This window comes from Sebastes umbrosus, chromosome 5 (genome assembly GCF_015220745.1).
Source record: "Sebastes umbrosus isolate fSebUmb1 chromosome 5, fSebUmb1.pri, whole genome shotgun sequence".
NCBI lineage: Eukaryota > Metazoa > Chordata > Actinopteri > Perciformes > Sebastidae > Sebastes > Sebastes umbrosus.
In genome coordinates this window covers 19,082,387-19,109,276 of record NC_051273.1, presented here as the reverse complement: position 1 = coordinate 19,109,276, position 26,890 = coordinate 19,082,387, and the positions used below count along the sequence as shown (strand labels likewise).

Genomic DNA, 26,890 nt, shown 5'->3' with positions numbered 1-26,890 from the left:
GGTGGTAGACAGAATTGCATAGTGAAAGCAAGGATTATAGGGAACCTAAACACCAATGATGTCATTATTCTATAGCCATTCCATTGTGCAATCAACATTTACTCCATAATGATAAGTTAAAATAAAAACTTGTCTATTCCCACTTTAATCCCTACGAGATATGACGTGTTGATTAGTGAGCTGTAGTTAGCTGCTGTTATCTTCAGACAGAGCAGGCTAGTCTAAGAGAGATATTTAATGTGCGTCTTGTTCCGCCTTCATAAGATCACGTGATAAATTTACCCAGGAGCAGTAATAATAACCGTGTCTGGTATGTATTCAGACGCTTAAATGTTAAATGTGAAAGTTAACAAGAAACTGAAAATGACCACCGATTTAACGACTTAATGTTGTACACTTGACATTAACTTAATGGAACAGCAATCTGGTCCAAATCCAGACTGATAGCCAACAGACCTGTCTTTAAAAACGGAGCTGGCCAATCACCTCCCCAAATATTCAACAGCTACTTAGTACCCTCTCATGACTGCATATCAGGAATGCAAACACATAAACTGCTGCTGTGTTACTATGCACTGCTGTGCTGTGGAAGCATATGGTTTGCACTAAGCGCTATATGAATGTGATGACAGAGTGTTGCTGGAGGCAGCCGAGCCCTCATATGACTGCACACTGCTGGCCTGGCTGGAGCCTACTATATGACCTACAGCTCCATGCATGAGGGACGTCCCACCCAGCACTCAGTAGCTGGCAGTGGCTTTGTGAAGGGCATTTGGCGGAGCGGCTGATGAAGGGAGATGGTAAACAATGTCAAAAGAAAGTGCGAGAAGCTGCGGCGCGTTACTGCCAATGCTGAATTTTACATTTTACTTAGCTGACATAACTTCAGGCTCCCAGTGTTTCTGCCTCCAGCAATAGAGATAGATCACTGTAAAACTATATAAAAAAAAAAAAATATACATATATATATTAGCATACTCTTTTTATTACTCTCTATAATAGAGGTCATGTTTTTGCTCCTGTATGTCTTCTTTCTGTTTTCCTGTCTCATAAACATATGAATGGATCCCATGAAATGTAGTGGAGGGATTGGCCATGAGCCAATGAGCACATAATTAAATGTCAGTGCTCATCTGAATCTGGGATTTCCGTTATACTAACTAAGGATGTGCGCGATTACGGCAACAAATATGGATTGAAGCAGAATATTTTGTTGGATAAAAACACATCCAACTTTTTACTTTTGGACTGACGACTGCAACAATTAACGTTACAGAGACTATTGCGGGCTGAGCGATGCGTGTGGGTGCTCGCTGTGTGGGTGTTTGAGAGAGATCGAGGGGAAGAGAAGGTGGAAGGTAATAAAACTTGCACACTAAAATACCAAGGGGTAGCCGCCTATAAGGGATGCCAAACCGTGACTCTTCTTAGACCACAGACCAGCAAATAATACACCACACACCGGGGTTCGTGAGGGTAAATAACTGAGAATTTCATTTTGTTTTTGGAGGAAAAACTTTTTTGAGGTGGTGTCATCTCATCCTCGCCCTGGGTTAAAGGTCAGGTTTTAATCTATGCAGTGCAAATTTAATATTTCACAATATCATCGCTTCTGTACAAAGTCTCACTCTCCCAACAGTTCATCGCAGCACGTCGCCTTCTTCTGTCTGTTTCAGCATTTAGTGGAATGTCACGTTGTCTTTCTTTCTTGACACAGTGTCAGCAGGACTGAAGAAGCCCCTTGCAGTATAAAGCTCTAAATTGCTACCAAAGCTACTGTGTGTAAACCATAAAAGCATTCTTGTCCGCAAATAGTATACACCCGATTTAAAAAACAAAAATAGGGTTCGTGCATTCCTAACCGGGCGACTGGAGCGGACACTGGGTACATTGATTTCAGCAGCATTTAAAGTTCCGTTTGGTTATTGAAAAATGTGATTAATGATTTAAAATGGCTCTTCTACACAATGTTTAACCTTTCGATTAAATTGTGCTCAATTTTGACTGTTTTCTGTTCTCATACTTTTAGACTAGTCGACTAGTCCAACGTTTAAACGTCAGGGAAACTAGTCATTAGGAGCATCCCTAAAACTAACAACCATTGGTGGAACTTAACTAAGTACGTTTACTCAAGTTCTGTACCTAAGTACAGTTCTGAGGTACATTACTTGAGTACATCGATTTTATACCACTTTCTTTCTACTCCACTACATTTCAGAGGGAACCTACTTTTTTACTCCATTTGACACCTTATGAAATGTAATGTATTCTTAAAGATTAAACTACCGAATGTTATATATAGTAGTACAATTTGTTCCACCTCAACCAGCCACATCTCGATCCAACGCAATATAACATGGTCATTTTGCCGCCTAATGGAGACTTTTACTTTTAATATCTTAAGTACATTTTAGTGCCAATACTTTTTACTACCAAAGTAAAAGTATGAACACTTTGACTTGTAATGGGGTATTTTTTATAGTGTGGTATTGCTGATATGACAAAGATCTAAATACTTCCTACACCACTGCTAATAACTTTGAAACAAACAAAAAGAAAGACTTTCCAAATCTCAAATTCCGCAGGATTAACAAATCAATACAACTTAAAATGTAGGTTATCCAGTAGGACTGATGCCTTTAGGAGAAACAGCTGAGTAGCAGAATTGTTCTGAGTGCTGTCTACTCATCAACATGTTCATCTGGGTATCAAATTTAAGTGCTTAGCCGTATATGGACTGCACTTGACCTCCATGTCTATCTCCACAAAATTGAGGAAGCTTGTGTGGCACCTTGTGTTAGTCCAGCTCTGGAGAAGCTAGTGGTTAGCGAGCGTGGCTAATCTATGGGTTGGCACAGGCCCAGTGCGTGGCCATGTGTTCCTGCAGAGAGCAGCATTCCCCCAGGAGCTGCTGTCAGCACAAACTCAGGAAACAGTTATACTGTTCATATTTTTACAAGCTGCCTCTATGTGCAGCTAAAGTGAATCATAAGCTAATCACTGCCAGCTGCCCCCGGCCCTGCTCTCGCTAGGCTCTAGTTTGCTCGCAACTCAGTACACGAGGTATGAGGGGAATCTTTCATATGCCACATTAATCTCTCCCCCGATATTCATCTTCACTGACCATCCAGCACTACTCCGCTTTTTCCAGCCAGCCCACCCACTCCTGTCCCGCTGCTATGAGAGAGTGATTTGACCGCTGACCTGTTGATTCCTGAAGGTAAAGTTGGAGGGGGTTTTAAGGTGAGGCTTTGAGATTGATGGACTAAATCTAATGAATATTTAGAGGGTTGAGAGGTTAGAGAGAGCGTGGACAGATTTGTAAAATACCCTTGTGTCCTGTCTATTATAACAGATGGATGTGACCTTTATTGCGTGAAGATAGTGTCGGGAGGAGAGGGAAGTGATGAGCTAGATGATATATGAGACCTCATTCTTTGCTCACTGAGAACACAGCTACGTGACTTCGACCTGAGTGGCCCGGTGAATGTTTCTGTGAGTAATATGGGAAAGCTGATGTCATTCTGGGAATGAGTTTTGATTCAGCACAGAAGTTCATGACTAAACATCGATCTTAGAAAATGCTACAGCAAGAAGATGAAACGGACCTCCAACCTGGACAGTTTGCTGCAAACTGAAGACACACAAGTCCAGACAAAAATAACTTTTATTCCGGTACGTGGCAACGGACATCAACTGCAACTATTGTCCAGAAACATTACAAGTTGATGCACTCTCATTGTGTCAAAGAGAAGCGGTCCTTGGAGTCTTGGCTCTTTGTACTGATGGGATGGAAAGAAAAACCTGAAGATTCATGAGCAGTCCTACTCTGCTCCTCGTTCGTCTTCCTTCACCTGGAGCTAACTGTCCCACTAGGGAACGAGGATCAGACCCTGTCCTCTATAGACCCTACGTTCTCCACAAACACCCTCTGCCTCGCCTCTCATCTCTCCGCCCGTTAAGCCCCTCTGATGGATGACGGGGGCTTCTTTGGCGCAGATCGGTGGGAACACTTCTGGTTCTGGTTATCAAGCTAAAGCTGAGCTTGAGAGACAGACTAGAGCATCCTGGCTAAAGCTAAGCTAATGCTAAGCCAGCCCTGCAGGGCCCAGTATGAAGAGCACACAGCCAGGGCTCGGGATATTTTTGGGGGCCTCGAAAGCTCCCCCGTTAGTCCCAGAAAGATAACTGGCCTAGTAAACACAAAGAATCCATCCTTAATCACCGTCTTCCTTAGAGGAATTTGACATTAAGTCATCTGAATCTTTCCTGCGAGTTAACCATTTGTGTAGACGGGTTAATTGAAGACTACACATCAATAACTGAGCACCACAAAATGAGTGACTGGCCACATGCTGACATGAGCGACTACCTCAAAAATGTTTTTTCTTTTGGCCGTAAGATTGACACATATTTTCTGGATCATTGAAGAATGATAATGGCTGGAAGACAGACAGTGTAGAGTTACGAGTCGTGAACGCCCCCCCACCACCCCTTCAGAGCAGGAACTCTTAATGTAGCTCTGTGCCGTCTCTGCCGCCACTCTAATTCAATTAGCCTGTGTCAATCACTGCTGAGGTATCAAACCACCTCAGACTAATATTTGCAGAGGGGCTCTAATATCAATACGTAGGTAAAGGCTGTAGACTCTCCCCTTCGCAATTATATAACCACATATGGCTGAAGCAGTGAATGACAACATTTACCACCCATCTCCTCCGTGAGCACAGGCCGCCATGGTCGAACAGCCATCTCTATGAGAGCGGCCATACACACACACACTCACACGTGCACGCACATGCACTCGTGCCACGCCGATTGCCAAATGTATTTTAACTGGCATATTTTAATATTAGCTTCAGAAAAATGACACTGGTATTTACAAAGTAAAAGGAGTCTAAATGGCCCATTTGAGCCAGAGTAAACACATTTAGCTATGAGGTCAGAGGCTGCCACACTAGAGTCAGGTTAGTTTGATAATTTTGTCAAAATGTTTAATGTCCTGCTAAACCGTTTGGGAAAAACAAGTGCGGCGCTGATATTGACTTTGGCAGCAGCCTGTATACTCAGGGCTTTAAACATGTAAATCAAATGCTCCATCTTCAGGCAAATGTGAGTAGACGTTTCATGCCCGGCTGGTTGTACTGTAGGTCCCCTGCCACAGCTCGCTTTTTGACTCCTAACCCCACCCTCCGTCCACACTATGTGATGAACCGATATGGCACTACAGTATGTGTGTGTGTGTGTGTGTGTGTGCATTTATGGCTGCTTTTAGGTCAAACATCTTGATTTGATGAAACCTGTAAACTTGGAAATTGCTGCAATTTGAATGCATTGTCATCACGTCACAAGTATGTAGGAGCTTAAGGTAGGGAAGGAACACGGGAAATTACTTATATGGCATAATAGGCACTTAAGTTACATAATGGAAAAGGGGGATTCTCACTGCTAACCACTCTCATTCTCACACATACAATGTTCAGATGTTCCTCATCAAGCACCCAAAGGAACAGAGCCACGACTCACTTCCAATAATGTCACCCTGCCTGTGTCACCGCCGTTACAGCATCCCCTACTCAGGTCCTTTTCACTTTCCATTTCTCTCCTCGCGCTGGTAATTGTGCATGCCGCAGAGAAAGAGGCACTGAAACCGCAAGGTAATTTCGACAGCGTTCTCCTCCTGCTTTCAAGGCTTGAAACAACACATCACCTTCCAGATGCTTCCAGGCCGACCTGGCGTCTCTGAGCGGGGCGCTCGGACGTTTACATCCAGAGGGTTTCGCCGCGCCGGCCCGCTGCACTGTTTGTGCTGGAAGTCGAGCGGTCTGCTGTGCCTCACACCCCCAATCACACGCAATCATGTGTGTTTCCTGGATGACTATATGTAAACTCCTCTCACTCACACACACGAGTACAAACGCATGCACGGCTCTTAGAGTAAGAAAGCCATCAAACCTCATTCTGTCATACGCCTCCCACTGTATACACTCCCATAAAAGTGTATATACACACACAGACACCCGTAGAGCGGAGCATGGAGTTAAAAGAAAGCATGTTTACGTAACACGATAACTTTTGTAACACAGGGTTTATGATGCCTGATTCCATCCACTCTTTCTCAATGTTATTCAACTGTAAAAGACTGTTTTCCTTTTCTACCTCCCTGGTTTTCAGCACATTGTTTAGTACAGTACACACTGTGCCTCCTGACGACACTCGGGCTCTGTAACTCTGCTCTGCTGGCTCTCGGGGGAAATCATCCGCACTAATAGGAAACATGCTGTGCCTCTCACACACATACACACAAAGAACAACACAGTTACATGAAAATAGTTGTCCAGTTCTGCTGAAGTGTCCTCGAGCAAGACAGTTGCGCTTCTAGAGTATATGCTGCAGGTTTTCCATTCACTCTTAGACACTCTCTGTTATCTAATGTAAGAGGTAGCTTTCTGAAAATGTGTTTCAGTACAGTAATTAATGTATTCTCATTACATTCAATTAATTTCTTCATAAAATTGACAAGAAATTTAAAATAAACTGAATAGAAACTCATTTTCCTCTTTGCCAAAGATGTAGCAATACTGGCACACTTAACAAATAATACTAAACTGTCTTCAGTTTTATTGCTCTCTCTTTAAAAGTATCCCCAGTTGAACTTATTTTCACAATTGTCTGGAAGATGCAGCATTTTTTAATATGGCATAAATTAATGTAGTTCACTGTATTTGGTGTATGATCCCTCAACAAATCAAGTGTCTAAAGTCACTAGTGTTGCACGGTATACAAATACTAATAAGGTATCGCGATACACTGCCGTTAAAGACTCTGAGCTGGTGTTTCTATCAGCAGAACTCCCTTAAAAAAAACAAGGAAATAACAGCGTGGCTCTAATTACCGATCAAATGTTCTGATAAAATTAGATTCACCTTCTTTTCTTAGTCTGTCCAAGCATCTCCTGTAATTCGGTAAACACATAATCCACCAAAGAGCACGTGTTAAAGTATTATTTTACCGTGTGTCTCAGTAAAATGAAATGGACGGAGAGGAAAAGCAGTCCGGCATGAGTGACTGTTCTCTCTCTTTACACCACTTTGCTTTCTACAGTTACTGTGGTGTCTTCCTGATTTTAGCAGCTTTTCTCTCATCAACTTCTCACAGAACTTCATCTGAATTTATTATAATTCTGTGGGTTTTTGTGTAAGAAGTTTGTCGCCGTCTTCCTCTGCCTGAACTGTTACTGATGTGGCTCATTAAACACTGTTTAATAAGTGATATCAGAATCAGAAATACTTTATTGATTCCCGGGGGGGAAATTACAGTTGTTCCATTTTAGAATAAAAATATATAAACATAGAGAAGTTATATGAAAAATAAAAATAAGAAATAAGAATAGAAATAAGTAAATATGTGTGCATTATCAAAAATAGTGCAAATATAAAATCAACCATCAAAGAAATCATATAAACTCAAGTAAAGGAGACATCAGATTACTGCATACTATTTTTCATTAAAGTGTGAATCATGTCCGGCCAAGCGGTTTGGTCATCGCACTGATGCTGACCTATCCAGTGGAGATGGGGGACCTTATGAACACCGATTACAGTGCCAGAAATAGAGTTAGTGATGTATCACGTTGACCCCGTGGTGACCAGCACAACCCATCTACCCACGAGGGAAGTTTTACGGGTTGCCGAGTTCAGTTTGTTTCCAGTAAGACGGCCAAATGGGTTTGTCAGCAGGACTGAGAGGCTTAACCTAACATGATCTAAGAGGGTTTGCCCTGCGGATCTGCCTTCATTCTGGTTGATAAATAGGTGAAAAACAATGGAAACACAGTGAGCCAAAATCAATGCGAGGATCATAATACCATCAGCGGGATTAATAGAGGAGGAAAGTTGTGTGTGTTTGTATAGTAATGCAGATACATGCATGTTAATGTGTGAAAATGATAAATGTAAGGTGTTCAGTTTGACCCCAAGTGTCCAGCTGTTTCATCTTTATCCATTGAGTTTTTGTTTTTGGTAACTTCAGCTAGAAAAGTTTGACCTAACCAGATTGTGATGTCACATGACTTTAATGCACACATTTGACTTTACTGCAGAGCCCAATCAGAATGGTCATGTGACAAGACTGTGACACAGCCTTACATGACTGTTTGTAGAATTTTCCACTTATTAATCGGGAAATGTGCACCTTTCCCAGATTCAATGTTTATATTTCCCGCCCTTTGTCTCCCTTAACGGTGACAGAGTAAGTATGACACATCTCCCCAGCTGAATACATCCATGTTACACATCCATTGAGGACTCACCCGTCTCTTGTGCCGTCCATGGCGGCCAGCGGGGACAGGTGATGAGGGCTGCCGAGGTCCCGGTCCAGTCGGTGTTGTCGGGAGGGCAGGTCAGTGGTGGAGACGGAGGTGGGGTTGGGGTTGGGAGAGAGGAGCTCCACTGAGGCGCTGTGATGGGGGGTGCTGGAGCCAGCGTACAGGCCTGAAAGACAAACAAAGCTAATTCAGTAAATGTGCCAAATAAACTTGAGGGCTCTGCACTCCATCTTTCCTTTGAGCAAATTAAAAGCCATTTCATGGTAACAGGATTTTGTTTTGACAACCTTCATCCAATCAGAGAGCTTTATCAAATAAAATGTTCTGTGTTTGTGCTGTTTGTAATTTAGGGTACATTGTTTGTGCTGCCATGGGGATTGGGCTCGTTTATCCTTTCAGCTGTTTGTTCTCATTACACAATAATAAACTGAAATGTTACATGTGTTTGAACGGTGACTTTGAGCAGTAGGGAATTTGAAAAGGGGAATACTGTATAGCCTCTGTTTTGTGTTGTGTATGCTGACGCTCACGGTTATGGTTATGTTAGAACAAGAAGGCGTATATGCCATGCATTTCTGCATTTGCAGGTCTGCATGTACATCGTACTGTATCAGAGTCATTTTTTAAAATGTGTGTGTTTAGGGGGTATTTTTCTTTTCCTGAAGCTGGCTGCATGTTGCCAACTTTTCTACGTTTTCTACAGTAAAATTTCTTGTTTTGTCTGACCAATAGCCCAAAACCCAAAAGTAGTCATTTAGTATGTATTTTTTCATTTGGGAAGCAGCTAATGTTCAGCCACACGCTTGAATTCAATTTCCCTGAAATCTGTGTCAATTTGTCACCACATTGTGGATATGTCTACCAGTCTTTGGAGCTGCACTTGCACATATCAGTCAACAAATCCACTGGAAAACATCCGACCCTTCCATCAGTTCCCTTTACAAGTTTCCACTGGTTTAATCTAAAAATGTTGCTCCAGAGAGAGAGACGAGTGACAAATCATGTTGAAAATCAAGAGCTAGTGTTGTTAAGAGAAGTTATACTGGATCTCCACTCGTTCTCCCAAAACCATAAATCTACTCTCTCCATCTTCTGCTCCGTTTATCGTCTGATTTCTTTCCCAGCATCCAGAAGGAGAGCGGCGCGCTGACTGTCTGGGGCAGTTAACCGGCGACGAGAGGGGAAGACAAGAGGAGATGAAAGGAAGGGAAAAGATCGGTGCTCCTGGTTTTGCCGTTTCCAGGCCCAGCTGTTCTCAAGTGGAAGCATGCTGGGGCCTGATCTGACAGCACTCTGAAATGGTTACAAGCTTGATTCATTACCCCCAAATCATCAATCACAGACCTTAAATGTTTTCCCCTTTAGCCCCAACATCTGCTACCAGACCGGCAAAACAGTCGACAAATAATGGCTGTGATTGCCTCAATTTCATCGTTAGTTCCTTGTGGAGGGAGAGTGAGAGGATCTGATGGCACTCTTTACGGGTTAGTAGAGGATTATGTTTTAAGATGTTGTGTATTGGCTCTGAAATGCTTCTGGTCAAGTTCAGGAAGAAAGCTCTGTGTGAGAGGGATATGGAGAGGTACAGTATATCAGCCATTCAGCACACAAGCATGAGCATGTAAACCTCTGCATTAAAACTATGATGAATCCTTCCTCTGGTTAATCTAATTATGCTCTATAAAACAGAGAGGGGCTTCTCGTAAGTCTCGCTGCAGCCATGTGAATAAGAGAAGACTTATAACCGGCGAACAGGAAAACAAGTTTAGCTCTGACTGGAAGCATGACTCATTTTCTGCTCCACAAGTGTTAATGATGGGATAGCTGCCCACTTTGCCCCACCTCTTCCACGCATCCTATTGGCCCTGGAACAAAGTGAAACTCATGTAAATGGGGATCCTGAGTGCCAACCTGCAACATCTTTGCTGGCCTCGAATAACACTGCATCCCTGGACGCTTTGGCATCGGCTCACGAGAGAGCTCCTCGGGGCTTTAAACCATTTAAAACAAGAGAGCAAGCAACATCCACTCAGAAACAGAGGGAGGCCGAGAGGAAAAAGCCAAGACTCGGAGGCCCGGTTTGACATTCAAAGACAAGTTGAGCGTTCACAGTCGTCAACGGTGCGCTGAGTTCCAGCAACAATAACAGAGAGCAACGGGGTGACTGGATAGGGTACAGGCAGAAAACAAGGACAGATGTGTCCATAAACTGAGGGAGCTGCGGGGATTCTCTCTTGTCTTTAAGATGGTAATAATCTATTTATCTCTCTCTTGTTCCCGATCCAAAGCAGTGTTGACATTTGGCGACGGTCAAATTCATCAATTAGAAGTTTAAAAGCCACATGTGATGAATAAAAGTTTCTGTTTGTAGCGGTTTGTAATGGCTTTTGCAGCCTTTGCATGACGAGGATGACAGGTTAACATGATATGGTAATGAAATACAAACCAAACAAACAAATGCGCCAGGTTGTGTACACATCCATCTAAACTTAAATAACCAAGTAGAATCCAGCAGCTAAAAATGGGGATATGAAATGTGTATAAGTAATTAAAGATAAATTATAGTGATGTAATTTGTTTATGTTTGACTAAAGGCGCCGTAAGTATGATTTTTATTGCCTGAAAGCGCAAAATTATCATAATACATCTGCAGGAATGTTGACATGGCTGTTGATGACCACCAATGACTCTGATCGCTTTACCAGGTGTTGGGATTTCTGGCAGTCAGACCTCACTTACTGGCCTGTTCTTCTGTTTTGGAACAAATACTCTCTCGCTATTGATATTTTGAGACATGGCCAGTCTCTTGCACTCACATTTTGAATTCCTCAACCGCAGAGAATGGTGCTACTACTGGTATCATATGACATGTTGTATTCAAGTCAAAAAGCAAATGATGAAAAGATGTATTTCTCATTAAAACTTCATATTTAAGAATTTATGCCATAATTGACATATATTCTAGCACGTTTCATGAAAATTTAACATAGGGGATGTGTAAAACATATAGAAGATACACTGAGAGAGAGACTAGAGACCTGAGTTGTTGTTGCTGATTAAGTATTAGATTACTTAATGTCTTCATAAGGGGAAGAGGTTACATAATGAGGGTGTTAGATGACAGAGCAGCATCCTGTGTGTGCACCTGTGAAGATGTCTTGGCCCAGTCCAGGAGAACGACCATCTTTGCCGTTGTAGAGGTGCTGCGAGGAGGTGGAGCTCTGGAGGTGCTGCATGGACAGACAGTCACTCAGGACGTCCTGCTCCAGATGAGGACAGGGCCGAAGCTGTCAATCACAAACATAAGAAAAAAACAGAAATTGTTTACAAGAAATAATGTTGAGTCATTTCAAGAGAACCCCATCTGGTTTGCAAGATTACGCAACCTAAGAACAAAACACAGCCTCAGTTTTGTCTATTTGTAGGCTGGACCCTATGAGGGGTGTGGTTTTTTTCCCCATTTTTTGTTTTCTCTTTTTGTGCAACAACGTTATTGTAATGTTAATTTGAAACAGTAACTCAGCAAAAGAGAATACATCGTCAGTCAGGGGGAACCAGAGGAAAGATCATAAGATCCTTTTTGAGTCATGCGTTGGCCTCGGACATTGCGGGTAAGTGATCACTGTACCAACTCGGAGCCAACGCGAGATTGCTTCTGTTTCTCTCACTGCCAACAGTAATGGGGGCAACTGAAGACACATTTAAGCTGGAGAGTCGATCACACGCCACGCAGGAGAAACCTAAGCCTAAGGAAACTTGTGTCAGTTGGAGAAATGGGACATCTGCCTTATGGATCAGTGGAACAGCTGACCTCTGTAGTATACATCAGTGGATTTCGCTGTAATAAAACATTACAGTTGCTGAGGTACACACCAGGACTGTACTAACAACCACATATTTCCTTTACTCAGGAGATTTACCTTCAAAGAACCTGTAAATTCAACACAGGGACTGGGACAGGACTATACCTGATTATCAGGAGTAGGTAGGTAGAAAGGCATTTTAAACAAACGGTGTGTAACATGGTGTGCCAGAATCAATTGAACTCAACAACTGATGGACAGAGGGCAATCTAACAAAGGTCTCAAGAGCATCTGCTTTGGCTCCGACAATATCAGATGACGTTTCATGGACAGACAATAGCAGAGGACGCTTCAGTAGATTTACTATTCATTCATAAAAACATGATAGTTAATTCTTCTTTGCCATAGACCTCTATAAACTAATACAACACATCAATGAGCCACAATGTTGCACTGGGTTCTATAATTATGATGAACAAATGTACAATTACACTAACTTAACTATCATTGACAATAAAATCTACCCAGTTTACATCATTATTAAACATTGATCAAGTTACAGTAGACCAGATATTTCAATCATATTCAATGACCTCTTTTATTCTTCAATTGAAAGGGTTCATTTGCTAATTCATTAGCAAGCTAATATGAGCTTTGTCAGTCGGTTCAGTTACATATGTAGCAGTTAAACCTGACAGTAAAAGACGAATCTCTACATACAGTAAGAACTAATTTGTGCGGCGCAACCCCTTTAAATTAATTTCAATTAATTGAATATGCTTAATGTAAATTAGTGTAAATTTCCACCTGGTTATAGTTATAACTGGGGTACGGTTGAACTTAACAGCTGTGCAACTGGCTCCTTATCATTTGAATCCAACAGATGTGGATTCAGGAAATCAACACGCAAACTAATTATAAATCAAGTTTGTATTTTTGTCGTCATGCTGTGAAATTAACCTAGGGCTAAAGCGGTGAAGGAATTGGAAGGGCAATGAGGCGCAGCGTTTTTTGTCAGCTCTTAATTTCCCCTCCATTGTTGTTGTTGTTCAGCACTTATAGCTACTGTACATGTAGGATGTGATAGATGGTGTTTGTGGTATTTGTCCCGCCCCTCCTCCATTGTGATTGGACGGCTGGGTAAAAAGTGACAGTGACGAGGGCAGTGTTTTACCCAAAGTTCAACATTTTTCAACTCTCGGGCGGCCAGAAAAGAACACCGTAAGTGCAGCGCTCAGTACAGAGTACTTCGTCACGCTGCTGGCATTCGTAGCATAAAAACAAGGCGCTCCCATTTGCAAAGAATTCAAAAAAGAAAAAAAAAGCGAACATAGTAGTTGTGGCGGTTGCTTGCCATCCCCTGCGGTTGGCTTGTCAGTAGCGCGGTATTGCAATATTGCGACAGCCCTATATTACCATCTCGAAGAATACATATTTTTTTGTATAATAGTCAGAAATGCTAACTTTATGATGCCAAGAGGCATATAAACCTGTCAGTGTTGCTCATTTGGAGCAGTACAAGTGTATTTTTAAAAGAAAGTGTTCCAGTTACAGATGACAAGGTCAATGTTGTTCACCAAGGTTTTTTCTTCATCATCATTCCAACCCTACCAATCTGCCCATCTGTCTCTGTGACTGCCTGTCTGTCCATCCATCCACAAATCCAGCCTTTGTTATTCCATGAAAATCAATTCCACATTTTGATTTTGTGGTTGGACTGTGGTTGGAAACATTCTTCAGCATTATCACAACAATCTACTCTACCCTCTGATTATTACCACAGAGTTCATGGACGGCGATGAGCCAAGTGGACAGATAACAATGTTATCTGAACGTGACTTACATCTTGTAAGACCTTCTGCCTATCCGGCCAGTAAAATCACAGATGATTGGTTGAGTTTTACAGCTAGCATCATCCGCCTTCTGAGTTCACACTTAGATACTGTATGTCAGTAAATGTGTTGTCCTCCTGGGAATCCTTATGAGTGCCCTGCAAAACATTCATCACATGTAATTGGGCCCTGTTCTCCCCACAGCGACACTCCTAACAGTTTTTCTCTGGGCCGCTCCAAGAGTGGAGTAAGAGCGTTTGTTTGACATTTGTCCATAACATCTGGCCACTGGGGTATTCCGCAGTACAGCTTATTAACAATGCTACAAGCACACATGTGTTTCCCTTTACGGCGCTAAGCAAAGAAACACATCATCCAGCCTGCCACTATCCAGCCCCTTCCACAACAATGAGCCCATTCTCTGTTATTTACCCGCTTCCAGTCAGGGAAAGAATGGGCTTTTGACCATGAACATGATGAAATGTGGTCAAACCTGATCTATTGTTGGGGAAGCTATTCTCAAAGACACCCCTCTACCAGACCCCCAGCCTCCCAACCCCTCAATTAAACAAACTAGATAAATCTGGGAATAATGTACATCAGAACAGGAGAGATTACGTAAAGTGGTCTGTTCGTAGCCCTACCGTACTGACTTGAATTAAGTAATGCTGGAAGCTGACTAAGGAGAAAGGTCCACAGTAGCTCTTGAGCAGGCCTACTCTGTGTACGCAGGCAAAGCCACCCACATGTATGTATTGCCACTAGGGTTTGCATGGATGCTGGTAAGAATCTTTTTTTTTTGGCAGAACTTTTTTTTTACTGGTGTCCAGGTTGTGAAGTGACAAATAAACGGTGCAATTTGGTGCATTCTGGCCGTGACTTTTATCCCTGACAAAGCACCAATTTATGCATGAAACGTATAAAATAAAACATTTTACCATCAAAAAGTATGCCATTTCTCTCCTTACTGAACAAAAAAATTTATTTTAACAATCCAACTATACTTTAGAATAAACATAACACAAACATCTGTCCTCATCTTTATCAATTTTAAAGGCAACCAGAAAAAAAAAGTTAAAATTCTTGTCCCTTTCATATGTGACTGCACACCCTGGCTCTTACTGCACACTGGCAATCTTTACTAATACACCAGTAGTGCAAATGTCAAAGACAGACAAAACCTCCTGGTGGGGACTGAGGCAGCATTTTGCCCACTGGCATCTTTGGTAAACTATTTTCATTATAAAAAATAAGCATTATTTCAAACGCTTCTGTTTTACACTGTATGAACACTGAACAAATACTTTTCCAGAAGGCAATAGGTCACAATAGGCTATAAAACTGAAAAGCATCTTTTATGCTATGAAATTAAAAATTCTAAATAGATGCAGATGGATGGATGGAGAACAATTAAATGTTTTATTGTGCATTAGGAGGAGTGTTTCAAGTGGTTATAGCCACTTTGGACAGCGGTTATGCTGCATGCAACTGGAACAAACTGCCAGAAGATGTGCACCAATTTTTATATCCAGATTAAATACATGTGTCTTGTCATGTGCCTATGATTGAGCTACAATGTTTTTATTCTATTTTATGTACTTTGCATTTTGTTTTATATTGCCTATCTTTTAATTACATTGCTCTTCGTTTAATTACTATTGTTTTGTGCGTTGTACTAGCTATATAAATAAACTTGCTATTACTACTGCTATATGTAAAAGCCAATTACTTCTGTAATTGCTAATAAGGAAGCTGGTTAATAATTAATAATTGACTTATGGAGAAGGGATGGGATTAAATAAGTTTATACTTCTTCTCACTCCTTTTCGAATATGTAAATCAAGGCATCAAGTGTTTGACAATTTTTCTTACGCTTTTCATTGTATGTAAATACTACTTGTTTCTGACTGTCCACTTGTTGGTATGATCATTCTCTTTTTCTTTATTTTTTATTTTATTATTTTTTGTATTCTACATGTTCGAAATAAATTTTGAAATGAAATGAATGAAAATAATTATTTTATCCGGTTCTACTTTTGCGTTAAAAGGTTGTTTGACAGCAGCGGGGATATAAGGAGTTGGGCTGCGGGTAGTTTTTACCTGGTCCAGGTGATCAGCACACCTGCGTGATGGCGTTGAATGTGCGTCAGCATCGTTATCATGTCGGACGTGTTTACATTCACATACCCTGTTAACGGAGGAGCAACGCCGACACTCCGTCCTCGTCTTGTACACAACTCTCTATCCGGTCCCACTGGCCGGGAACCTGCTGACAGGTCATCCAGCTCCGCAGGTATATTTGCGCTCAACATAATGTGACTGACTCACGCCAATCACCTCACTGAGCGGTGTTAACCTGGTGCTAAATGTTACACCTGTTCCTACAGCTAAGTTTCCGGGCGGAACTCGGAACACTACTTTTGGCGGGTAGTAGACAGATAAAACCTGAAGGAGGCAGCAGTGCAACACACAGGATGCCAGCTGCCGTAAAACCCTGAAGAAGAAGAAGATATGTTGGCGGGTAGCGAGCTGCGGCCAAATGTTGCGATCGTCATTTCCGGTAAGTGCGCCGCAGAGTATTTGATTTGAGACGACCCCACCCCGTTGAAATACACACACTACTCAAGTAAGTACAGAGTGTACACAGTGCACTACATTGAAGTGTACTTCAGGAAGTACGTGGATTGGAACACACTGTTGGTGTGTGTTCCCGGAAAAAGAATGCTGTATTACAGGTTGCTTCTGAAATCCAATACTAACATGCTATTTAGTACGCATAAACAGTATGTGAGATATTTTAGTATGTCTGAAACCTTAGTATGAAACCAATGGTATGTGAATTGAAAATTATTTCCGGTGAAATATTACAGTATGCAATGCTGGACTAAGGCAGCATAAATAAAGAAAAAAAGAAATTCTAAATCAACCAGGACTGAAATCTTACGGATCTTACGGAGACATACAATTTATCTCTCAGTTGATTTTATTTGATGCTTTAAAAAAAAGGGAAATGACACGTCAAGTGACAGAAATCTAAAAAATTACATAACAGCAGGAGTGCAGTTTCTCTTGAAATCTCTTTTCCCGTTCCACCCCTCTCTTGTAGAAGGTGTCTTACCTTTCTACGCACCTGTTGCTCTTTGGCCGAGTGGATCTTGACATGTTTGCGTAGGGAGCTGGGATCTGTGTAGCGCTTGGTACAGCCGGGGATCTGACATGCGTATGGTTTCTACAAGCAGAGAGAAAAATATATTTCACATCATGTTAAAGTGTGCAATTACATTTAAATTCACTTTATTGTTTAAGGACAGAGACACAAGAAAAAAAAGTTGGGCAATCATTCAAGAAGATATGACAGAAATTAGGGTGTGAGTAAGCAAAATATATGCACAGTAAGTTTGAAATCTGTTGAAGTAAAGGCAAAGTTAAAGTCCTACCTTTCAGCTGAGAATGACAGAATTTGAAGTAAGAGGAAGAGGTAAAAAGCATGAAAAAGAAAAAAGAAAAGATCCGTTATAAAATATTTCAATACGAATTTATCTCCCTGTAGTGTTTTTATTCAGGACTTTAAAGCTGTTCTTTATGTTTCACTTGCTGTTATGTAGGTCTATCCTCCTCTTCTTCTCCCAGTGTAGTAATGAACCCCCTCTCTTGGTACTGACAATATCAATGCAGCATGATTAATATGAATACTTGACAATGTGTGTAAAACAGTCAGGTAATATTACGAAATAGAGTAGGACATGGTTAGTTGTTTCTTGCACGATTAAGAAAATAGGACTGTGGTGGGAAGTTTTCTACAATGGATATTGGGGACCAATAAAGGGTTGGTAGTGTTACTCTACACCTTCAGTCTATACTGTAAGTCAGTGTTTATGCTGACATACAGACTGGTTATAAGGAGGGAGATGTCAGATTAGAGTAACAGACATCTGTAAAATGACTGCACTGTCAAGGAGTTTCCTCATCATTTCACGTTCTTCTCATTAACCAAGCAAATACACCATGTAGTTAGCTGATTGAGGGATTTTTCCCCTCACGGCAATTTTTTTTTTTCATCCTCAGGAATATAAGTTGGCCATTAAAGTGTAAGGGGATACACGTCTTTATTAGCTCTGCCTCCATACCTCGACCTTCTCTGTAAATAAGCCATTGTTATTGCAAGGCGCTTACAGTGCCACTCATCTCCGCCATGTTTGTTTTGCCAAGCAACGCACCCAATACAGCGCAGAACCTTGAGTAAAGAAATCAAGCGTAACTTCTGTGTAGAATAAATACCATTAAAGCTTGAAAATGATTTTCCCTCAAAGTGTTTTTGGCAGGGAAGGCAGCTGGGCAGGCACGGCGAACGCGGGGTGTTAATGTGAAGCCATAAGCATCGGGGTCCCAGATTAGCTGTATCATTCGCCCTACTGTGGAAAGAGTGGGTGGTGAAGAAAATCCTTAACTGATAGAATAACACAAGTCCGCAATCAAAACTCCGTTTAAGTACAGGTTCTGAGTGATTTACTATTACGTCTACTGAAAGCATTGGTGGCTGGCCAATACAGGAACGAACACAGGGGGAGCATATACTGGAAATATGAATATCATAAAAAAAATACTGTTTAAATGAATTTCTCTTTCAATTACAGTTTTGCAGAAAGTGGTGAATTTGAACGTTTACTGATTAAAAAAAATTCTCACTGTGTGCCACTACAGCTCTCTTTCTACTTAAGAAAAGAGAGTAAATGTACATACGGGATCTAATTGAGGGTGTCGTATGTTGCTCAGTTTGTAAAGACCTCTGAGACAAATTTGTGAACTTGGCGTATATCAATAAAAGTGAATTGACTTGACTGAATATGGCTCCATGTAAGCAGAGCATATAGATTATTTTCAATGTCGATTAATCTGTTGCTTATTTTCTCGAATAATTGATTAGTTGTTTGGTCTATGAAATATCAGAAAATGGTGGAAAAAATGTCGATCAGTGTTTCCTAAAGCCCGAGATGACGTCCTCAAATGTCTTGTTTTTTCCGCAACTCAAAGATATTCAGTTTATTGTCATAGAGTAAAGAAACCAGAAAATATTCACATTTAAGAAGCTGGAATCAGAGAATTTGGACTTTTTTTTTTCTTAAAAAATTACTGAAACTGATTAATCGAATATCAAAATAATTCCCGATTACTTTAATAATTGACAACTAATCGTTTAATCAAATAATTGTTGCATCTCTAATATAACATTTACATTGACTGTTGGATTCATATAAACACAGGCTAACTGATTACATGCAGCTTAGAAAATGTATATAATATTTTTGAAAGTCTCCTTCAAAGACCGATGCAAAATAATATTCTCTATTTCCTTGTACATGTATACCTTTAAAGGACCGATCACAGATTATTTTCAACTAACATTTAATAATCTCAGACATGTAGATTTTGACATAAAATAGTTGCTAAGAGTAGAAAATACTTTAAAATGTAGGGGAGAAAATTGTAAAGTTAAAAGTCTGGGAAACAACAAATACCTCAATTGTAACGTAATTTGAGCAAAACAAGTTATTTACTCCCCAGCGGCGTTGGCGTGCAGATGGTGATAAAGTGAGGTATTGGTGTGGTTACTGAGACATGACGAGTGGCAGCGATGGCTGACTCAACCTTTCCCTCCCTTTATACAGGTCAGAGAAACAGGCGAAGCTCTGTGTGAGCTCGCAGCTCCAATCCAAGTCTGTTATGGCCCGAGCTGCGACTCGGCCTAATGGTACTGATCATTTAATGATCTGTGGCTTGTCACTGCCAGCGCAGAGAGAGTGAGAATGCCACACTTCGCTCTGACTGACAGCAAATTAAAGTCTAACACTGTCAAGACGTGGAAATAGGTATTCAAACTTGGACAGCAGTGCAGTTTTTAATGTTGGGTGTAAAAGTGAAGGAGGGTGTGAGCACACACCAGACACATTCGCTGAGCGGACATTCGTTGCTAGTTATTCGACAACTAATATTTTAATTTAGCATATAATCTTATCCCTGAATGGATCTGGTAGAAACTAAATGCAGCTTGTATCCATATTATGCAAACATTTATAGTTCATAACTTCATGCAGCCATGCCCTCTGCAACACAGCGACCGACCACCCAGACTACTTTAACTGTTGGCCTGAGACAGGTTAAACATTAATCTACTCTGATGAAACGTTGTGAGGTGAGACAGAGCAGAGACTTAGTTTCTGACCGTGTCCAGGTGAGTGCGCTGATGCTTGGCGCGGTCGCTGGAGTTGCTGAAAGCTTTCTGGCAGCCAGGGTGCTGGCACAGGTACGGCTTCTCTCCTGTGTGGCTCCTCAGGTGGATCTTCAGGTTTTCCAGACGTGAAAACGCTTTGTTACAGCCCTCGAACTGCGGAGAAGGGAAGACGGCACACAGCTGTCACAGCTGACGCAGGAATGCATGCATACACAGATGCACGCACAAAGACGACCACTGTCAGGCACGTATGCACAGGACCACACAAGGAAATAAACAAACGCCCACATGCACAGATATACATGAAGAAGCACACCCCCACACACACACACACACACAGAAAAAAGAAATCAATCAGAGTAAAGCTGGCATATTCTGGTAAAATGTGGGCTCTGTATATGTGCACTTCTGTGAATCAGAAAGAAGCTGTCCCACTCGTTCCCTCAGTCCCTTGATCACTTGCACAGCTGGAGGAGTTCACTCTACACCACAAGTTCATCCCCAGCTATGGAAAAGTGAGAGATGCTTAAGAACATGGGTGGTAAAATCGCAAGCATTTTTTCCATGGCTCTTGAATTACGTTGCCAATCCAGGGACCTTTGTTGAAAACCACTTGAAAGACAGTGGCATGCGTGACAGTACACCTGCCTCAAGGCTGCCGCTGCATCTAAATTGCAAGGGGAAACTGGAGTGGTGCTGTACTGCAACGGTTAATGGGCTGTAATGCATAGCATGAGATAAGTGTTCTGCTGTGTATAGTGGGTTAGACTGACAAGTGACAGTGACTGTAAACAGACTCATATCCGACACAGCTCGGCCCATTTGATCCAAACCACTCAGCCAATGAACACCACAGATTTGTTAACACGTGAATGATTCATGAGGCTTCTCGCATATCCACTCCTGCTCTTAAGCAGAAAACACGGCTGATTGGTTGATGAGGCGGTCCATGTCAAGACCCCCTACAGGGGCTGCTGTGTAAAGAGTCACAAACTGTATTGGTGCACAGTAGTATGGGAAGCATAGCTCAATGTTACTTATGTCTACCTAGGGTTAATCTCATTTAGGTATTCAGCAACACCTGGACATCAATATACTGAGACTGTCACAGGGCACAATAGGAGCAGGTGAAGAGCTCATGGTAGCATCCTTCTTCTGTACAGACACTTGCCTGTCACCCTATAAGGACTTCAGAAGCTTGGCTTGTATGACTGGTACATAACAAGAAAGGGGCACAGGACAGGTGGATGCATGAAGGTGGAGACAAAAGTGTACGGAAACAAAAGAAGTAAATTAAAGCAACTATTAGCCCCTTTTAACCAAAATGTTGGACTGATGACAGATTAAAAAATGACGGTTTTATTCATTCTATGTCAGTCCTAAAATCCCGGAAATGAGATGGCATTTTAGCACTTCCAGTTCCCTCGTCTGGAAGTCAATGGGTTTTTTGAATGGGTTTTTAGTTCGATGCCTGAAATAAGGTCTGTGGTTAACACAAGCTTAAGAGATTTTAACGTTTTTTCTACAATATAAAATATGTCAGTAAATATCACACTTGTGAATTTTGAAGCTTTTATATATATTAAATAAGGCGGTTGCTAACAAGTGGCTAAATGAGGCTACTCTACGTCATCACGGCTGATTCGTTCGTCTTCACAGCCTCCTTGTGTATACTCGCGTTCATGCGACCTTGGTGTAGTTTGTTTATAGCCTAACGTTAGCTTTCTACTTCTAGCAAATGTATTTACGCTTCAAAAATCATAAAAGTGGTGTTCATTTATATGGATTATTTTACGGAACAAAATGTGTAATTGTCATAAACGTTTGTTTGCCACAGAGCTTATTTTCTGCAATAATCCAAAACCCAATGGAATAATACCATTAGCTTTTTGTCAAGGGAACCCGTGCGTATCTAACTTCCGGGCTGGCCTACAAAAATACGTCATCCCTGCACCTCTCTATACAAGGTTCAAAACACAGAGAAACTTGGAGCCAGGAAGGCATTCAGTCTGATAAAAACATGGTGCAACTACTCCGAATTTAAACCCTTAAGTTTCCCCTTAAATGTCAGACAATATCTCCTAAAATAACAGCTTCCCCACTCTTAAATCTTAGCTAAAACCAATTTCTTGCAAAGGGCTAAGCTGACCTCAGTGCAAATGCAACTTCACTGACAAACTGTTGGGAGGCGCTGCGGACTCTACTGTCCATTGTAGCCTGACCTTTAGCGAAGCCCGCTGACAACAGGTCGGGTTACGGCTAAGGAGAGAGTGACACCATTCTTCTAATAGGCCTTCAGCTTCATCTAGGCTCAATACTCATCCCTGGTCTCCTTCATTCACTCACACAGCACAGGCAGGGCCTTCTATTCACTGAGGCTCCATTTAATATAGGCGAAACCTAAGCCAGACATGGTAGAGCCGTGTTGGGTGACCAGGCTGATCTGTGGGTGCATGTGCCTGTGTGGATCAGTAAGGGAGTCTTAATCTGCCCAATTATGGCTACACGACGCACAGCTCCTGAAGTTTGTAAGACCTTTGAGACGATGAGTTTGGAAACAAAAGCATCCTTTCAACATGATCAGATAGATGCTTTTTTTCTCACTGTCAGATTTACAAACTTAAATTTAAAATCAGAAATAAACAGGAATAATGAACCAACTTTACACTTAAACCTGTTTTTTAAATGATATTTACTCATTAAGTCACTTTTTCAGTGATTTCTGTTATACTGTTGCTCATAATTTAACTCTAATTTAGCAGGAAAATCAAAATTTAGAAAGACCGTTAAACACTAACAATATAAACTGAGCTTATGAAGTTGATTTTACTGAAAACAAAACTGTGCAAGCATATGTGCACCAAGATATACTGTAGGATGTGAGCTTACTAATGCCTGAGAGAGAGAACAAAACTTGTATCATTAATGCCAATACATTGGCCGAGTTTATAAGCCAAACTTCTCAAAAGCATCATTATTAGGAAAAGCATCATCATAAAATTAGCAACGTTTGTGAGCAATGTAATTTGAATTAAGAAATCTGACTTGTTTTTTATACTCAGTGGTACGACACATTTATATCTGTAATTAAAAAGGAGGTTCAATACAACACCCTATGTACAAGACAAGATCTAATCAGCTATGTTTGGACCTGTGTACTGTGTGGTGTGGCTAAAGCTGAGAAGAGAAATGCATACAAAAAGATATCACCGTCAACATGACTGACTTCTTGTCCAGACAGCAACATAAGAGTCACAATGAGGCACAGGACAGGACTGCAATTTAATATGAATAAAATATTTCACACACACATTCTGTCCAGGCTTCAGCATATAATCATGGAAAATGTCTTTAAGAGTTCACATCGCACAGTGTTGTACGGGCGGAAATATATTATTCTAAAGTCATGCCAATCAAACGTTTCGGATGGAAACGGGAGACGCGGCGAGGGTGGGAAAGTTTAATAAAAATCTCAGTGCAGAGGAACATCCACAGTGCCGTACCAGTCATGACAGACGCGGTCCATGCTGACTGCTGAAATGCGGCGCCGAGCATTGGAGTTTGGAAAACAAACACGGCTATTATTGACGTGCCAAATGTGTGTATTTATGTATAAGGGAATAATCACTCTTTCATTGCTTTCTTTTCCGCAATACAAATTTGAAGCTAAATTATAGTTACGGGTCCGTGGAGGAAACCGTGTTAATCGTGTAGAGCGTATTATTACTCTGGAAGCTGGACTAGCAGGGAGACGGCTGAGAATGAGGTTTTCCTGCCTGCTGGGAAACCAATAGGCACTGCCACCCCTAGGCATGGACATAACCCAGAACCCTGCATGAAACATTTTATGCTACAGTAAGAGGTTTTAGCGTGGCCAATCTGATGGTTAAAATGACTTCTTTCAGGGAGTTCATGGACTGTCAAAAACCTAATTAGGTTTGGATATTTGGGGCATGAAGTGCTGTGCAGTTAAATCCAGTATTGCTCGTGTTATTGAGGTAAAGTGTTTTAACAGTACTGATGTGGGCAGGATGTAGTCTTATTTTGGTAAAAAGGGAACCATGGCAATTATACATCCTAGGTTATGGGTTTGATTCCAACTAGATTGGCTAAAGTTAAAAATATAATGATGATAAAAGCCTCTAAAAATAATATCTGCATGTTAAAAAGGCATAAATGTCAGTAGGTTCCCTATAGCGTACATGAGGAGTTGCCAAAAATATAAACTGTTTATAAAGAACTGAACGCAGGTACAAGTGGTATAAACATGGAGTTGTGGTGGCCGAGGCTTCTGACACAGGATTGATTTTGATATTATCTATGAAAACAGTTTAGACAGCGCTAATCACATTAATTGCTTTAAACATGTTTACTTTTCCTCTCTGAAACCTCCGTCTAAGGTAAACCGGCAGATCACCACACGAGCGGAGCGGCGCTGGCAGCGTGGAGGGATTTGCGCCCTGTTTGACACCGTCTCACTCTTGAGTAGGGGGGTTCAGTGGCTCGGTAAACATTCAGGATGACGGCGGGGTCTTGACATGGCTGAAGGGGGCGAGATCGGGGTTGAAAGGGTGGACAGGCAGCTGATCACAACAGACAGATTATGGGCCCAGCATGCAGGCTAGTGGAGGTGCGGCAGGCCTGAGGCCTTCATGGGAAATGACTCCTGACTGGCAGGGAAAAGGCCAAACAGTGTATGGGCTAAAAGGCAGCAGTGTGCGGCTCTCTCCTCACATGCGGCGGCTCATTAGCAACCTGCAGGAGCTGTGGATGATGGAAACAAACCAGCCGTTATGGAGGGGTGTCAGGAGGAAATATGGCTGCTGACATGTAGAGCAAAAAACTGATTAAAAGCTTTAATGAATGGCATAGGAAGAGAATCAGAGGTAAGGTAGAGGTTCTTCTCTTTGGAAAAAAAACTCTTGCAGCCAAGGTCACCTACAGGAGTCATTTTTCCCCAAGAATAAGCACCAGGATTTTCTCCTCCGACAGTCAAGCTTTTCTGGGGTTGCTATAGATGCGAGTGAATCTCCTTCAACATTAATACATCCCTCTGGCCACTGACTAATGATGGGATTCAACTGTGAAATCATTTTTTTTAATACCAGAATCGATATATTTGCTTCATTTGAGTATATGTGGAGGTAGAAGAAAGTTACCGCTTTTATTGTTGTAGTCTGAGAAACGTGACGTCATATCCGTTCTGTATCCGTCAACTAAAACAAACCGCAGCTTGCCGCAGCGAGCCAAAACGAAAAAGTAGAAAACGGCGGAGCGTTGGTGGGGATACGAACTGCACCCTCACATTTTAAATCAAAAGTGGTAAACACTAAACATACAATAAAGGCACACATTGTCAGGAAAAGCAAAGCTAGACATCATGGCTTAAGCTGCATGCTAACTCTGTCATGGACAAACGTTTTCGTATTGCGGGAACGTGCAGTTAAGCCAGCCGTCACTCTCATCTCTGTGGTCAAATCGGCCGACGCTACAACTGTGGAGCCCCCATATACTGACATTTATGTTAAATGCATTCAAACGGCCCCGTTGGAGCTGACCATGGATGTATAAAGAGAACGGAGCTGACGGCAGAACTAGCGACGGACTTGGCGCAGTTAGCTGAAGTATACACTTGTGACTACGTCTGGTTTTCAAAATAAGGTGTTACAAAGGGAACTTTATATACAAAATAAATATATGGAAATAAGATTGATTAGATTATATTCACCAGATTATAAAACATTTCATGTCCCTTATACTGTAAATTAAAAATAAAATCCTACTAATTTGTGAGGGAAATTTTTATTTAATTTGTATTCTTTGATTTTTGGGTTACTGGAAAAATGTTTTTATAAATAATTCCTGACAATGACTGATATAATTGACTTCAGGACATCTCTGACTACATACATGCTGAAAATCAAACATTTTTACTGTATTAATTTAGATATTTTTCCAAAGTAAAAGTCCCTAGAAGTGTATGAGTCAACTTTTCCCCCATGGTCTAGTGTTAAAAAAAAAAAATCAACAATTTTTTTTATATTATATTGATTAATTTATATTGAATCGCAATACTTTTAAAATCACAGTATTTAAAAAATGCAATACATATCGAATTGGCACCCAAGTATCGTGATAGTATCAAATCGGAAGATAGGCGTATCGTCCCAGCCCTTCTAACTAGCATGAAATTCACTATTACTCATGTTCAGAGGGGCCCCCCCATAAAAGCGAAAGGTTCTCAGAGCCTAAAAGCCTCCACTAATTCTTCACTGTGATTAGTTATACCTAATACATCCAGCTCCTTTACTGCGAAGCCAAGCAGACACGATGAAGGGCAACAAGTATTGGTAGCAAAAGAAACCACTGCCAAATAAAACACGTTATAAAGTGCCAATGCTCAAAAGCAGCCTGTATAACTTTATAAGTATGTAAAAAGGGGTTTGGGGGAATGAGTTGGTTTATCACAAGGTGTCTTTCTCTGCCCTGACCAACGAGGAAAACCACCAACACTTCAGGATCTGTTCGGAGGGGAGGCTGTGGAGCAGAGTGCCCCGGCTGCGGATGGGAGGAACATGTGCATTTAATCTGCCTGCTTCCAAATGCCCTGTGGCAACCACAGCAAAGAGCAGAAAAACGTAAATGGATGAAATTATATCCATATGATTCAACGAGACAGCTAAGGAGAGGCAGGTTTCTC

The 26,890-nt window shown here is 41.4% G+C and overlaps 1 protein-coding gene across 6 annotated transcripts in view; it reads right to left on the bottom strand.

The window, feature by feature from the left end:
* Window positions 1-26,890, bottom strand: part of LOC119488229 (zinc finger protein GLIS1) — an 85,525-nt gene that overhangs the window by 4,449 nt on the left and 54,186 nt on the right. For 5 of the 6 annotated variants that reach the window (XM_037769677.1, XM_037769679.1, XM_037769678.1 and 2 more), the window contains 4 exons: window positions 20,182-20,343; window positions 17,080-17,190; window positions 11,472-11,613; window positions 8,312-8,492 (listed from right to left, as the gene is read on the bottom strand). In XM_037769677.1, coding sequence (XP_037625605.1) covers window positions 8,312-8,492; window positions 11,472-11,613; window positions 17,080-17,190; window positions 20,182-20,343 — 596 coding nt within the window. The remainder of the gene's footprint in view (window positions 1-8,311; window positions 8,493-11,471; window positions 11,614-17,079; window positions 17,191-20,181; window positions 20,344-26,890) is intronic. The other variant, XM_037769682.1, reaches the window with a different exon arrangement.